Here is a 15,463-nt window from a genome sequence, read left to right on the forward strand (position 1 = left end):
CCCCCCCCGCGCCCACAAATCGAGTAATCCGCACAAACTATAAAAAGGAAACCAAAGGAAGAGTAAAGAATAAGCCCACCCCCACCCCCAGGGAAAAATGAGTGGAAGAAGGATGAAAAAAAAGAAAAAAAAATGGGTGTAAACAAAGGGGGGCTGGTAAATCACTATCCATACGGTTCGAGTCCCGCAGTCTATTTAAGACAGTCTAAGAATTCTTTTGCTTTTTCCAGCGACCCAAAGTTGTAAATGGATCCTCCATGGCTGAAGTGCAGTGTTGCCTGGTAACGCATGGAGTATTGGATATTGAGCTCTCTCAGACACTTCTTTGCCTCATCAAAAGCCCGCCTCTTGTGGACCACGGCTGAAGAGAAGTCCTGAAATAACATTATCCTGGAATCCTTGTGCATCATGGCTTGGGGATCCTTCCCCAGAATCTGGAGGCTTTGAGGAGCATTTGTTTTTCTCTATAACATTGGAGTCGGAATAGAACCGGGTGGGGGCGCTTGTCTGACCCGGGTCTGCGTATAACAACCCGGTGGACCCACTCCACCTGCACACGGCCCGGTCCTGACACCAACTTCAATAATTATGGGAGCCGTCACTCCAGAAAGTCTACAAGCTGGCCTTCCTCTTCCTGTTCGGGAAGGCCCAGTAACCGAATATTTTTTTGACAGCCCCGATTATTGAGGTCGTCGATTGCTCCTCCAAGGTCCGGACTCATCGCTCGAGAGCCTGGACCAGACCCACGGGTGACTCGGCACCCGCAGTCTCAGAGGCTGTGGCCCATTGCTCCGCCCCTCCGTCGCACTGTTCAAGCTTTTCAATTTCTCGGTCATGCTTCTGCAGAATGACCAAACACAACTCCCACCTGGACCTGAACTCTTCAATAAAGGCGTCGATCTTCTCTTGAAGTTTGTTGATCCCGGAGATCAGGTGCGCCTCCGCTGGTAAGTCCCCAGAAGCGGCTGCAGACATCTCTGCTGCTGTGGGAGGGGGTGGGGGAGGGATCCCTGCCTGTTGCGAACTGCGGGAAGTTTTGCCTTTAGACATTTTCAAAACAGCAAACTATCCAAGTTTAATGACTAACTGGACTGGGCAAAAGCTATTTTAAATGATTTAAAGGTTGAGGTGAAGGTGGGTGCCCCACCTCGTCCGAGTCTTAGGCAGAGCACTACAAACTCAGACTTGCTGGGTCGCTGCCATTTTGAATCCCCACTTCGTATTTTTGCATGTTAAAGGTGCTGTATAAATGCATGTTATTGTATTGTGGATTTTCAATATGTCATAGAATCATAGAGATGCACAGCACGGAAACAGACCCTTCGGTCCAACCCATCCATGCCGACCATATATCCCAACCCAATCTAGTCCCACCTGCCAGCATCCAGCCTATATCCCTCCAAACCCTTCCTATTTATATACTGATCCAGATGTCTTTTAAATGTTGCAATTGTACTAGCATCCACCACTTCCTCTGGCAGCTCATTCCACACATGCACCACCCTCTGCTTGAACAAGTTGCCCCTGAGGTCTCTTTTATATCTTTCCCCTCTCACCCTAAACCAATGCCCTCTAGTTCTTGACTCCCCACTCCAGGGAAAAGACTTTGTCTATTTGTCCTATCCATGTCCCTCACGATTTTATAAACCTCTATAAGGTCATCCCTCAGCATCTGACACTCCAGAGAAAACAGCCCTAGCCGATTTAACCTCTCCCCAACAGCTCAAATCCTCCAACCCTGGCAACATGTCTGTAAACCTTTTCTGAACCCTTTCAAGTTTCACAACATCTTTCCGATAGGAAGGAGACCGGAATTGCATGCAATATTCCAACAGTGGCCTAACCAATGTCCTGTACAGCTGCAACATGACCTCACAACCCCTGTACTCAATGCTCTGACCAATAAAGGAAAGCATACCAAACGTCTTCATGATCCTATCTACCTGCGACTCTAATTTCAAAGAGCAATGAAGCTGCACTCCAAGGTCTTTTTGTTCAGCAACACTCCCTAGGAACTTACCATTAAGGCCTGCTAAGATTTGCGGTCCTAAAATGCAGCACCTCACATTTATCTGAATTAAACTCCATCTGCCACTTCTCAGCCAATCGCCCATCTGATCACGATCCCATTGTCCACTACACCTTCAATTTTGGTGTCACCTGCAAACTTACTAACTATTCCTCTTATGTTTACATCCAAATCATTTATATAAATGATGAAAAGTAGTGGACCCAGCACCGATCCTTGTGGCACTCCACTGGTCACGGTCCTCCAGTCTGAAAAACAACCCTCCACCACCACCCTCTGTCTTCTACCTTTGAGCCAGTTCTCTATCCAAATAGTTAGCTCTCCGTGTAGTCCTTGAGATCTAACCTTGCGAATCAGTCTCCCATGGAGAACCTTGTCGAATGCCTTACTGAAGTCCATGTAGATCACATCTACTGCTCTGCTCTCATCAATCCTCTTTGTTACTTCTTCAAAAAATTCAATCAAGTTTGTGAGACATGATTTCCCACACACAAAGCCATGTTGACTATCCCTAATCAGTCCTTGCCTTTCCAAATACATGTACATCCTGTTCCTCAGGATTCCCTCAACAACTTGCACACCACCGACGTCAGGCTCACCAGTCTATAGTTCTCTAGCTTGTCCTTACCACCTTTCTTAAATACATGATCGCATTTACAGCCCAATATAGATTAGTTAGTACCATTTAATCAGAATGATTATCAATGTACAGAGAAATTCACAATGGATGTAATTCATCTTCACAATTTGCAAAGGATTAATCTGTCAACAGTTAATAGTCATTATAATCAAACTGTGACTTGCGAGAATTCACTCATTCTTCCAAAGCTCTTTTGTTCCCATTTCTTCAGATACAGGCCATATCAAAGAATGAACCGTGTTGCACTTTTTGTCACATGTTGTCCATTGTATTTCCTTCCAATTTGGGCTTGTTATTTTAGGAGTTGACTGAAACAAAGTTGCAGTTTTCTCTTTCTCCTTTTAATCTTTCTCTCCTTCTGAACTGTCTTTCTTTTACATCTATCCCCTTAACCCAATTCCTGGCTTAGGCACTTGTGTGAAAGGGAATTGTTCCTGATAAATTTGAATGACTGAGAAGTGCTAATGTCATTGCTTGTAAAGGTCATAATTAATACCCAAAACAAGAAGTTCACTGTTCTACTCCGAGAGAAATCAGGTTGTAACATGATTTCACCTCCGTCCTGTCATGTCAAAAGGTATAGTGTGGGGACGTGGAGAAATTTATTTACACAGCAAGTTACTGTGTTTAATCACAAATTTCCTTCAAAGACTTAAGGTGCTGGATAATTATATGTACAGAACTACAAATTCTGAATCAATTGTATAAGCAGAAAACAAAGATGGAAAAAGTCTAATTGATGCAATTTTAATAATAAATTAGAAACAAAAGAAGGAGAAAGAGAAATAAAATGAAATGGAAGTAACGGTGGTCATCACACACCTGTAAAAGAGAGAGAGAGAAAATTATTAGTGTGCAGGAACAAATATCATTTTAAAAATGAGGAACACTAATTATCATTAGTATCCATATAGGATTATGTCTGACAAACACACTGAAACAGACCATTCTACCCAACAGTTCCATGCTGGTTTTTAATATCTATCTAAGCTTTCTCCCATTAAAGCAAACATAAGTGTCTATTCCCTTCTTCCTTAGATCTTTGTCCAGTTTCCCCTTAATCTGTAATATTCTACAATAAAAGATGTTCTATTCTATTCTATTCACTTCAACTACTCCCTGTAAGAGCAAGTTCCATATTCTCATTAGTCCTTGTGCAAAGACATTTCTTCTTGATTTGCTATTTTCTTCTTAGTAACTGGCTTGTATTACTGGCCTGTTATTTTTCTCTTGCTCTCTATATTCATAACTATTCATAACTCTACAGACCTTTATTAAGTCACCTCTCAACTTTTTTTGCTTAAGAGATATTTTCTCATGTTGTGTCTTAAACTATGTGAATTAAAAGTAAAATACTTGCCAACATGGGAAGTACTGTTATCCATTCCAAACCGCAAGTTCTATAAACTGCTCTAGCAAGAGATATAACACTGGAGGGGTCAAGGTCTGAGGCAGGTAGAAAATGATTATGTTACAATATGTTCCTATTTAAGAATGAGTTCTATTCATTTTACTTCAGATATGAAGGTGCGGTCCAAAAATTAGCAGATTAACCTGTGAAATGTATACACTCAAATTAACACATCGAACACAATACAACATAATTAAAATTTTTTTGAAGTAAAAATAAAAATACTTGTGTTAGTATTAATTTCGCACCCAAGCACACTGAGTGACAGGTGATTTCTAATCTACTGCACTCAACTGATTTGATTAACTAAACCTTTGTTTTAAAAATGAATTTGTCATCGGGTTATGGAGATTGACAGCACAAAAAAAGGCCCTTCAGCCTGTCAGGTCTGCAACAACCACCTATTTATTCAAATCCCACATTCCCACACTTGGTCGGTAGCCTTATATGCTTTGGCATTGAAAGTGCACAACTGAACACTTCTAAATGTTAAGAGGGTTTCTGCTTCTCCCAGCCTTACAGGTAGTGAATTCTAGATTCGCATCACACTCTGGGGGAGAAAAGGTTTGCTCGTAGACTCTCTAAACCTTCTCCTCCTTCCCTTAAATCTATGTCCTCTCCAAATTTGGCCACAGTACACTTGCTTCTTCCTCAAAGTCATTAATGCATATTGGAAACAATCATAGAATTCCTACTGTGTGGAAACAGGACATTCGGCCCATTGCGTTCACATCGACCCTCCAAGCAGCATCCCACCCAGACCCATACCACTACCCTATCCCTGCAACCCTGCATTTCCCAAGGCTAACCCACCGAGCCTGCACATCCCTGGATACTATGGGCTATTTAGCATGGCCAATCCACCTAACCTGCACATCTTTTGGGCTGTGAGAGGAAATCAGAGCACCCAGAGGAAGCCCATGCAGACACAAGGAGAATATGTAAACTCCACACAGACAGTCACCTGAGGTTGGAATCGAACCTGGGTCCCTGATGCTGTGAGGCAGCAGTGCTAGCCACTGAGTCATCCAGTGTCCTTGGCCCAACCATCTTCAGCTGCTTCATCAATGACTTTCCCTCCATCATAAGGTCAGAAGTGGGTATGTTCGCTCATGACTGCACAAAGTTCAGCACCATTTGCAACTCCTCAGATACTGAAGCAGTCCATGTCCAGATGCAACAAGATATGGACACATCCAGGTTTGGGCTGACAGGAAGACTGGAAGTTGGCAAATGTGGTGCCACTGTTTAAGAAGGGCGGTGAGGACAAACCAGGGAACTATAGCCCGGTGAGCCTGACCTCGGTGGTGGGAAAGTTGTTGGATGGAATCCTGAGGGACAGGATGTACATTTATTTGGAAAGGCAAGGACTGATTAGGGATAGTCAACATGGCTTTGTGCATGGGAAATCATGTCTCACAAACTTGATTGAGTTTTTTGAAGAAGTAACAAAGAGGATTGATGAGGGCAGAGCAGTAAATGTGATCTATATGGACTTCAGTAAGGCGTTAGACAAGGTTCCCTATGGACGACTGATTAGCAAGGTTAGATCTCATGGAATACAGGGAGAACTAGCCATTTGGACAGAGGACTGGCTCAAAGGTAGAAGACAGAGGGTGGTGGTGGAGGGTTGTTTTTCAGACTGGAGGCCTGTGACCAGTGGAGTGCCATAAGGATCGGTGCTGGGTCCTCTACTTTTTGTCATTTACATAAATTATTTGGATGTGAGCATAAGAGGTACAGTGAAGAGGGTTACCTCAGATTACAACAGGATCTGGACCAGATGGGCCAATGGGCTGAGAAGTGGCAGATGGAGTTTAATTCAGATAAATGTGAGGTGCTACATTTTGGGAAAGCAAATCTTAGCAGGACTTATACACTTAATGGTAAGGTCCTAGGGAGTGTTGCTGAACAAAGAGACCTTGGAGTGAAGGTTCATTGCTCCTTAAAAGTGGAGTCACAGGTAGATAGGATAGTGAAGGCGGCGTTTGGTATGCTTTCCTTTATTGGTCAGAGTATTGAGTACTGGAGTTGGGAGGTCATGTTGCGGCTGTACAGGACATTGGTTAGGCCATTGTTAGAATATTGCATGCAATTCTGGTCTCTTTCCTATCGGAAAGATGTTGTGAAACTTGAAAGGGTTCAGAAAAGATTTATAAGGATGTTGCCAGGGTTGGAGGATTTGAGCTATAGGGAGAAGCTGAACAGGTTGGGGCTGTTTTCCCTGGAGCGTCTGAGGCTGAGGGGTGACCTTATAGAGGTTTACAAAATTATGAGGGGCATGGATAGGGTAAATAGGTGAAATCTTTTCCCTGGGATGGGGTAGTCCAGAACTAGAGGGCATAAGTTTAGGCTGAGAGGGGAAAAATATAAAAGAGACCTAGGGGGCAACGTTTTTACACAGAGGGTGGTATGTGTATGGAATGAGCTGCCAGCGGAAGTGGTGGAGGCTGGTACAATTGTAACATTTAAGAGGCATTTGGATGGGTATATGAATAGGAAGGGTTTGGAGGGATATGGGCCTGGTGCTGGCACATGGGACTAGATTGGGTTGGGATATCTGGTTAGCATGGACGGGTTGGACCGAAGGGTGTTTCCATGCTGTACATCTCTATGACTCTAAGTGACAACTATAATTCCTGCCATGGAACTGCCAGGTAATGGCCATTTCCAGAAAAAAGAATCTAATCATTACCTCTTGGCATTCAATCACTATCACTGAATTTCCCACTATCAACATCCTGGTGGTTACCATTGACAAGAAACACAACTGGACGTTTAAAAAAAAATGAGGCTACCACAGCAGGTCAGAGGTCAGGAATATTGCAGTAATTTCCCAAAGCCTGTCCAGCATCTACAAGGCACAAGTCAGGAGTATGATGGAATACTCCTCACTTGTCTGGATGGGTGCAGCTTGATACCATTCAGACAAAGCAGACTGCTTGATTCACACCACATCTACAAGCATTCAGTCTCTCCACCACTAATGCTCAGTCATAGCTGTCTGCACCATCTACAAGAAGAGTGCCACAAGGATCGGTGCTGGGTCCTCTACTTTTTGTCATTTACATAAATTATTTGCAGTCCTACAGACTGCACCTTCCAAAGCCATGAACATTACCATCCTGAACGCCAAGGGCTGCAGATGGGAACACCATAATATGCATGTTCCGCTCCAAGCCACTGACCATCCTGATTTGGAAATATATCATCATTCCATCACGTTGCTGGGTCAAATTCCTGGAACTCTCTCTGTAAAGGCATCTCTATCTACACCAAATGGTCTTTGGTGACTCAAGAAGTCGGTTCCCAACCACCTTCTCAAGGGCAACCAGTGAGGAGCAATTACTGGTGAGCAATAACTCCCTCAACCTCTAACCTAAAATAAAAAGGACTCAGTCGGCTGAACAGGTAAGTTACTTAATGTTCTTGTTTTGGAGACTAAGTGTGGAGTTATGGCAGCGCAGGCAGTGGAATGTTCCTCCTGCAGGATGTTTGAGGTAGGGGTGACCACCGATGCTCCTGCCGACTTCACCTGCAGGAAGTGCAGCCAGCTCCAGCTCCTCAAGACCGCTTTAGGGAACTTGAGCTGGAGTTGGATGAACTGAGGATTATTTGAGAGGCTAAGAGCGTGATAGATAAAAGCTACAGGGACATAGTTGCGCCAGAGAACAGAGGTAGCTGGGTAACAGTTAGAGGTGGGAAGGGAAGGAAGCAGGCAGTGCAGGGATCCCCTGTGGTCATTCCCCTCAACAATAAGTATACCACTTTGGATACTGTTGGGGGGGATGGCCTAGCAGGGGTAAGCTGCAGTGACCGGGTCTCTAGCACGAGGTCCGGCTCTGAGGCCCAGAAGGGAAAGGGGGAGAGGAGGAGAATGCTAGTATAGGAGATTCTATAGTTAGAGGGACAGACCTGCGGTTCTGTGGACTTGGGCAAGACTCTCGGAGGTTTGTTGCCTCCCGGGTGCCAGGGTCCGACCTGTCTCGGACTGTGTCTTCAGAATCCTTAAGGGGAGGGTGTGCAGCCAGAAGTCGTGGTGCACATTGGCACCAACGACATAGGTAGGAAGAGGAGTGGGGAGGTCATTCAGGAGCTCAGGGAGTTAGGCTGGAAGCTAAAAGCTAGGACGGACAGAGTCGTCATCTCTGGGTTGTTGCCAGTGCCACGTGACAGTGAGGCAAGGAATAGGGAGAGAGTGCAGTTGAACACGTGGCTGCAAGGATGGTGTAGGAGGGAGGGCTTCAGGTACATAGAACATAGAACAATACAGCACAGAACAGGCCCTTCGGCCCACAATGTTGTGCCGAACATTTGTCCTAGCTTAAGCACCCATCCATGTACCTATCCAATTGCCGCTTAAAGGTCACCAATGATTCTGACTCTGCCACTCCCACAAGTAGCGCATTCCATGCCCCCACCACTCTGGGTAAAGAATCTACCCCTGACATCCCCCCTATACCTTCCACCCTTCACCTTAAATTTATGTCCCCTGAAATTTGGACAATTGGACTGCATTCTGGGGAAGGTGGGACCTGTACAAGCAGGACGGGTTGCACCTGAACCAGAAGGGCACCAATATCCTGGGAGGTAGGTTTGCTAGCACTCTTCGGGGGGGTTTAAACTAATTTGGCAGGGGGATGGGATCCGGACTTGTAGTCCAGCAAGTAGGTTAGCTGTTTTTCAGGATGTCCAAGAATGTAGGGAGGCTGTGGAGAAGGTAGCACTGACAGGGAATACTTGCGGACACAGAGATGGGCTCAAGTGTGTATACTTCAATGCAAGGAGTATCAGAAATAAGGTGGGTGAACTTAAGGCGTGGATCGGTACTTGGGACTACGATGTTGTGGCCATCACGGAAATGTGGATAGAAGAGGGACAGGAATGGGTTTTGGAGGTTCCTGGTTACAGATGTTTCAGTAAGATTAAGGAGGGTGGTAAAAAAGGAGGGGGGGTGGCGTTGCTAATTAGAAATGGTATAACGGCTGCAGAAAGGCAGTTCGAGGGGGATCTGCCTTTGGAGGTAGTATGGGCTGAAGTCAGAAATAGGAAAGGTGCAGTCACCTTGTTGGGTGTTTACTATAGGCCCCCCAATAGCAGCAGAGATGTGGAGAAACAGATTGGGAAACAGATTTTAGAAAGGTGCAGAAGCCACAGGGTAGTAGTCATGGGTGATTTCAACTTCCCAAATATTGATTGGAAGCTCTTTAGATCAAGTAGATTGGATGGGGCGGTGTTTGTGCAGTGTGTCCAGGAAGCTTTTCTAACTCAGTATGTAGATTGTCCGACCAGAGGGGAGGCCATATTGGATTTGGCACTTGGTAACTAACCGGGACAAGTGATGGGTTTGTTAGTGGGTGAGCATTTTGGTGATGGTGACCACAATTCTGTGAATTTCATCTTGGTTATGGAGAGAGATAGGTGCGTGCAACAGGGCAGGTTTTACAATTGGGGGAAGGGTAAATACGATGCTGCAAGACAGGATCTGAGGAGCATAAGTTGGGAGCATAGACTGTCAGGGAAGGATGTCGTGGAAATGTGGAACTTTTTCAAGGAACAGATACGGCGTGTCTTTGATATGTATGTACCGGTCAGGCAGGAAAGAAATGGTCATGTGAGGGAACCTTGGTTGACGAGGGAGGTTGAATGTCTTGTAAGGAGGAAGAAGGAGGCTTACATAAGGTTGAGGAAACAAGGTTCAGACAGAGCGTTGGAGGGATACAGGATAGTCAGGAGGGAGCTGAAGAAAGGGATTAGGAGAGCTAAGAGAGGGCATGAAAAATCTTTGGCGGGTAGGATCAAGGATAACCTTGATCCTCGATGGTTATCCTTGATCCTTGCTTATGTGAGAAACATGAGAATGACGAGAACGAGGGTAGGTCCGATCAAGGACAGTAGTGGGAGACTGTGTATTGAGTCGGAGGAGATAGGAGAGGTCTTGAATGAGTACTTTTCTTCAGTATTTACAAATGAGGGGGACCATATTATTGAAGAGCAGAGTACGAAACTGACTGGTAAGCTAGAGGAGATACTTGTTAGGAAGGAAGATGTGTTGGGCATTTTGAAAAACTTGAGGATAGACAAGTCCCCCGGGCCTGACAGGATATATCCTAGGATTATGTGGGAAGCAAGAGAGGAAATTGCAGAACCGTTGGCAATGATCTTTTCGTCTTCACTGTCAATGGGGGTGGTGCCAGGGGACTGGAGAGTGGCGAATGTTGTGCCCCTGTTCAAAAAAGGGAATAGGGATAACCCCGGGAATTACAGGTCAGTTAGTCTTACTTCGGTGGTAGGCAAAGTAATGGAAAGGGTACTGAGGGATAGGATTTATGAATATCTGGAAAGACACTGCTTGATTAGGGACAGCCAGCACGGATTTGTGAGGGGTAGGTCTTGCCTTACAAGTCTTACTGAATTCTTTGAGGTGGTGACAAAGCAGTGGATGTAGTGTACATGGATTTTAGTAAGGCATTTGATAAGGTTCCCCATGGTAGGCTTATGTGGAAAGTCAGGAGGCATGGGATAGTGGGAAGTTTGGCCAGTTGGATAGAGAACTGGCTAACCGGTCGAAGTCAGAGAGTGGTGGTAGATGGTAAATATTCAGCCTGGAGCCCAGTTACAAGTGGAGTTCCGCAGGGATCAGTTCTGGGTCCTCTGCTGTTTGTAATTTTTATTAATGACTTGGAAGAGGGAGTTAAAGGGTGGGTCAGTAAATTTGCAGACGATACGAAGATTGTGGAGTTGTAGATAGTGAGGAGGGCTGTTGTCGGCTGCAAAGGGACTTGGATATGATGCAGAGCTGGGCTGAGGAGTAGCAGATGGAGTTCAACCCTGTCAAGTGTGAGGTTGTCCATTTTGGAAGGACAAGTAAGAATGCGGAATACAGGGTTAACGGTATGGTTCTTAGTGAGGTGGAGGAGCAGAGGGATCTTGGGGTCTATGTTCATAGATCTTTGAAAGTTGCTACTCAGGTGGATAGAGCTTGTAAGAAAGCCTATAGTGTATTAGCGTTCATTCGGAGAGGGATTGAATTCAAGAGTCGTGAGATGATGTTGCAGCTGTATAGGACCTTGGTAAGGCCACATTTGGAGTACTGTGTGCAGTTCTGGTCGCCTCATTTTAGGAAAGATCTGGAAGTTTTGGAGAGGGTGCAGAGGGGATTTACCAGGATGTTGCCTGGAATGGAAAATAGGTTGTATGAGGATAGGTTGAGAGTGCTAGGCCTTTTCTCGTTGGAACAGCGAAGGATGAGGGGTGACTTGATCGAGGTTTATAAGCTGATCAGGGGAATAGATAGAGTAGACAGTTAGAGACTTTTTCCCTGGATACAATAGAGTGTTACAAGGGGACATAAATTTAAGGTGAAGGGTGGAAGGTATAGGGGGATGTCAGGGGTAGGTTCTTTACCCAGAGAGTGGTGGGGGCATGGAATGCGCAGCCTGTGGGAGTGGCAGACTCAGAATCATTGGTGACCTTAAAGCGGCAATTGGATAGGTGCATGGATAGGTGCTTAGTCTAGGACAAATGTTCGGCACAACATCGTGGGCCGAAGGGCCTGTTCTGTTCTGTATTGTTCTATGATCTATGATGTTGGTATAGCCAGTGATACCCATATCCTATGACCAAATGTTAAAAAAAAGCTGGTAACACACAGGACAGAGTTTCAATACTGACCTAAGCAGCTGGAAGGTCCAGCTTGGTTTTTCAGGACGTCACCCCAATTGTGTCGACAGCTGTTCAGCTCTCATTTCCCCACTCATTCATCATGCCCCCTCGTGTCCCATGTCACCTCTCAGGCCATTCACCCAATATTTCTTCTGGGCAGACCTCAGGAGCCATGTGGAGATGCAAAAAAAAGGTTAAATTTCTAATGAACTGCAGAACTCTCACCCCTACTCAAAAACTTCTCATCCATGAAACCCATTCAAAGATTTTAAATCATTTTAAGTGCTCAATATATTGAAAAACAAACTTCTATTCTATAACCATCTCAAAGATGACTAATCATTTAAATCTGGTCTTAAAACTCTTCAATCAAAATGTGAACTCAGCCTCCCCTTTCCTCACTGAGATCAGTTATTTTGAAGGTTTGACGGTCAGTCAAGCATTCTGAATGGGCACGGCTGCAGTAACAGCCCTCGGCAAATGGCAACAATCAACCTGAAATGAACTAATGGCCATTGCAATTCTAAGCTACACCACCTGGCCTGTCAACTAATGCCCTCTCAGCAGCATGTTCTTAACTGTTACTAGTGCTTGTTTGCCTTCAGAACACAGAAAAATGCTAGAGAAACTCAGCAGGTCTGTCAGCATCTATGGAGAGAGAGAGACAGAGACAGTGTTAATGTTTTGAATCTGGTTTGACTCTTCTTCAGAACTCCACTGACACGTCTCTTCCAAGTACGCTCACCTGTCCTCTGTCTGGACTTTTGTTTTAATCTTTTGGCTCATTAACCTTTGTTGCTTTCAATATCCCACCCCTAGTGTTGAATAAAATGTTTGTTAAACTCACTTCCACAACCACATCTTTTAACCTTGATGACTGTCTCCATCTCCGCCTTACCCCTCTCAGATTCCAACTGAAGCTCCATCCATTATATACTGAACCTAGCCCAGATTACAGGTATGTCCGAGATGTGCAATTGTCAAATTGCCTGCTGGTAAATGATGGCCAGTTATCTGTGATCAATCTGGGAGTCTGCGTACTGCAAAGGATGCTCGCAACTTTTCAATCATCATCCTCGTGTTTGACAAATGAAATCGATGCACATCCAACCACTTTGAGCCCATGAAAAGACCCGCATAGTTGAAGTGTAATCGAGTCCAGGGTTTACCCGGCCATTCCCACAAATGTGGGGTGCTGCTGGCAGTAATATTTGTCTTTGCTGGTACTCTGGGCACTGCCCCACCAATGCAGCCATGTCTCTATCCAATCTTGGCTGCCATATATAATGCCTAACCATTGGAAACCCCTGGATGACCCTGGTGGAGTTCACTGGCTATACCAACAGCTAGTATCTGCTGGTGGCCTTTGCAATCACTCTTGCTCCCCACAGTAATATGGCATCCTCTACAGTGATCTGGTCTCTCTGGGTCTGGACAGGTTTCAGTTCTGGTTTTGATGGCCCTTCTGTTTCCCCCATCACCACCTGTTGTTTTAGTTTTGCCAGGAACAGATCTTCATGTGTCCACATTTTGATAGTCAGTAGTGACCGGAAGCATGTCCAGAAAGGTTAAAACCAGAATGGACTCTTCCAGTGGTGGTACCACCGCTGATGTATGTGCCAGTGGGAGGCAGCTCAATGTATCTACATGTGTCACATCTCACTTGGAATCGTAGTGGGCCAACACCTTAGACAATAGCTGCTTCTTCACTTCATTAAAGGCTATACTTGCAGCACAAGTAGGTCATACACAGTTTTCTGTCCGAGGATGTACCCCTGCCTTGGAAAAACATTTAAGCACTTTGCCCAAGTTTTCTAAGTGCTCTTTATTAGTCTTCCCAGTTATGAGCACATCGTTCAACGACCTGGGATAGACCTTGTAAAATGTTCTCCATCGTCCACTGGAGAATGGCACAGGCTGATGATACCCCAGAAGGCAGTCTTGTATATTGCTACAAACCCTTATGGGTATTAATTGTAGCATACTTATGTGAATCGTTATTTCATCATAATTGCACGTATGCTTGGCTTTTGCCCAGCTTTGTGAAAGGCTGATCCCTCCCCTGGCAATAAATCCTCCATGTGAGGCATTAATATTTATCCAGCTGCAAAAACTGGTTTGCCGTTTGATTAAAATCCCCACAAAAGCAAACTGACCCATTGGGCTTTACGACTGGTGCGCCCATTCAGCAACCTGCACTGGTTTGATGATTTATTCACTTGCCAGCCTTCTGATTTCTGCCTCTAGTTTTGCACGCAAGGCAAATGGAACTGGAGATGGGGGGGCGCTTGCAGAATTCTGGAATTGTTTCTTGGTCAACATGGAAGGTGGCCTTGGCCCCTTTGGTAGTCCCTAGAACTCCCTGAAAAGCTTGTAGCTATTTAATTTGGACTTCATTCAGTCAGCCATAGTCTAATTGAACAACATTGGGCCAATCTAGGTGAATCTTTCTCGACCAATTTCGTCCTTCAAGCTTGGGCCCGAGCCTTTTAATATAATCAGTTGGGAACTGAACCAGCTGCTTCTTATGAGAGACTGGAACTGAAGTTGTACCTTGAATCTGTAAAGGTTCCCCAGTATGGGTTCTCAGTCTGGCTGAGGGCTTAGCAAACTTAAGGGTTGGAGTTCAGAGTGAATTTTGGGAAAAACTGGTCCCACAATCACTGATATAACCGCACTGATTTCAACCTCCATTAGAACTGGGTGACCATTTAAACAGTTGTTTATTTTGATTGGTTCTGATTTGGAAGTTGTTAAGCAATTTAACTGTTTCAAACCAGCTGTAGGCGAGCTTTCCAGCGCGTGCACTGTCCGGTATACCAACTTTTGAATTCTCTTACTCAATTTGGGCTTGGTGGAACCCTCTTGCTGTCTCAAGTAAGCATATGGGCAGCAACTCCAATGGCCTATTGGCCTGGATTCTTGAGAAAATTCTAACTGTTTGGCTGAGGCTGAGTTTTGATTTGGAGCTTGCTGTGAGCTGACGTAGGGTCCCTCAGTTCAGGATATGTGCTGAGTGAGGCTATGCAATTGCCTTCATTCAAGCGGTGTTCAACAAACTTAGTTGGACTAGCAAGGGTGTCCACTTCCATTGGAAATCCCTGTAATTCATAAGCTCCAATTGCTGCATTTTCTAATGACAAAGCCAATGTGAATGCCTGTTTGAAGTCCAATTGAGTTTCAGCTAGTAGGCACTTCTGCATGGTTCTATCATTAATCCACATACCAAATGGTCTGTCAGCATCTCACTTAAGGTTAAACCAAAATCACATGCTTCTGCCAGTCATCTTAAACTTGTCAAAAATCCTGATATGGATTCCTCTGATTCTTGAATTGTTGAGTAAAATCAATAGCATCTCAGAATTATAGAAGGTTATGGGTTGTAATAATCTGTAGCTCAATCCATCGGCTCCTGAAACATTTTAGTATCTGATGCGCCTGGGAAAGGGTAGGTTCCTAATACCAAAAAAAGCTGTGGGTCCACTAGCTTTCAGGAGAATTACTTATTGTTTCTCATCTGCCCCAATATCATTTGCTCAGATAAAGAAACACATACTTTCCACATACTGAGCCCAGTCTTTGATGGCAGGATCAAATAAGTCAAGCTTCCCAAATAATGGCATAATGCCAGAAAAGCATACCCCAACTCAAAGACAACTGTTGCAAGTGAATCTCTTCAGGGGCATGTTTTTCCCTCGACGGCACTGAAATAACTCCA

General features: G+C 44.8%; 1 protein-coding gene across 5 annotated transcripts in view; it reads right to left on the bottom strand.

Moving 5' to 3' along the window:
* Positions 1 to 2,696: 2,696 nt before the first annotated feature.
* Positions 2,697 to 15,463, bottom strand: part of minpp1b (multiple inositol-polyphosphate phosphatase 1b) — a 104,184-nt gene continuing 91,417 nt past the window's right edge. For 2 of the 5 annotated variants that reach the window (XM_043712383.2, XM_043712381.2), the window contains exons 5-6: positions 4,030 to 4,115; positions 2,697 to 3,491 (exon numbers count right to left, since the gene is read on the bottom strand). In XM_043712383.2, coding sequence (XP_043568318.2) covers positions 4,047 to 4,115 — 69 coding nt within the window. In that variant the 3' untranslated portion in view covers positions 2,697 to 3,491; positions 4,030 to 4,046. Of the gene's footprint in view, positions 3,492 to 4,029; positions 4,116 to 4,203; positions 4,224 to 15,463 lie in introns of those variants that run through there. The other 3 variants (XM_043712385.2, XM_043712382.2, XM_043712386.2) reach the window with 2 other exon arrangements.

Source organism: Chiloscyllium plagiosum, unplaced genomic scaffold (genome assembly GCF_037043375.1).
Source record: "Chiloscyllium plagiosum isolate Xiang-an unplaced genomic scaffold, Cpla_swu_hap1 HiC_scaffold_22, whole genome shotgun sequence".
In the NCBI taxonomy this organism is placed as follows: domain Eukaryota; kingdom Metazoa; phylum Chordata; class Chondrichthyes; order Orectolobiformes; family Hemiscylliidae; genus Chiloscyllium; species Chiloscyllium plagiosum.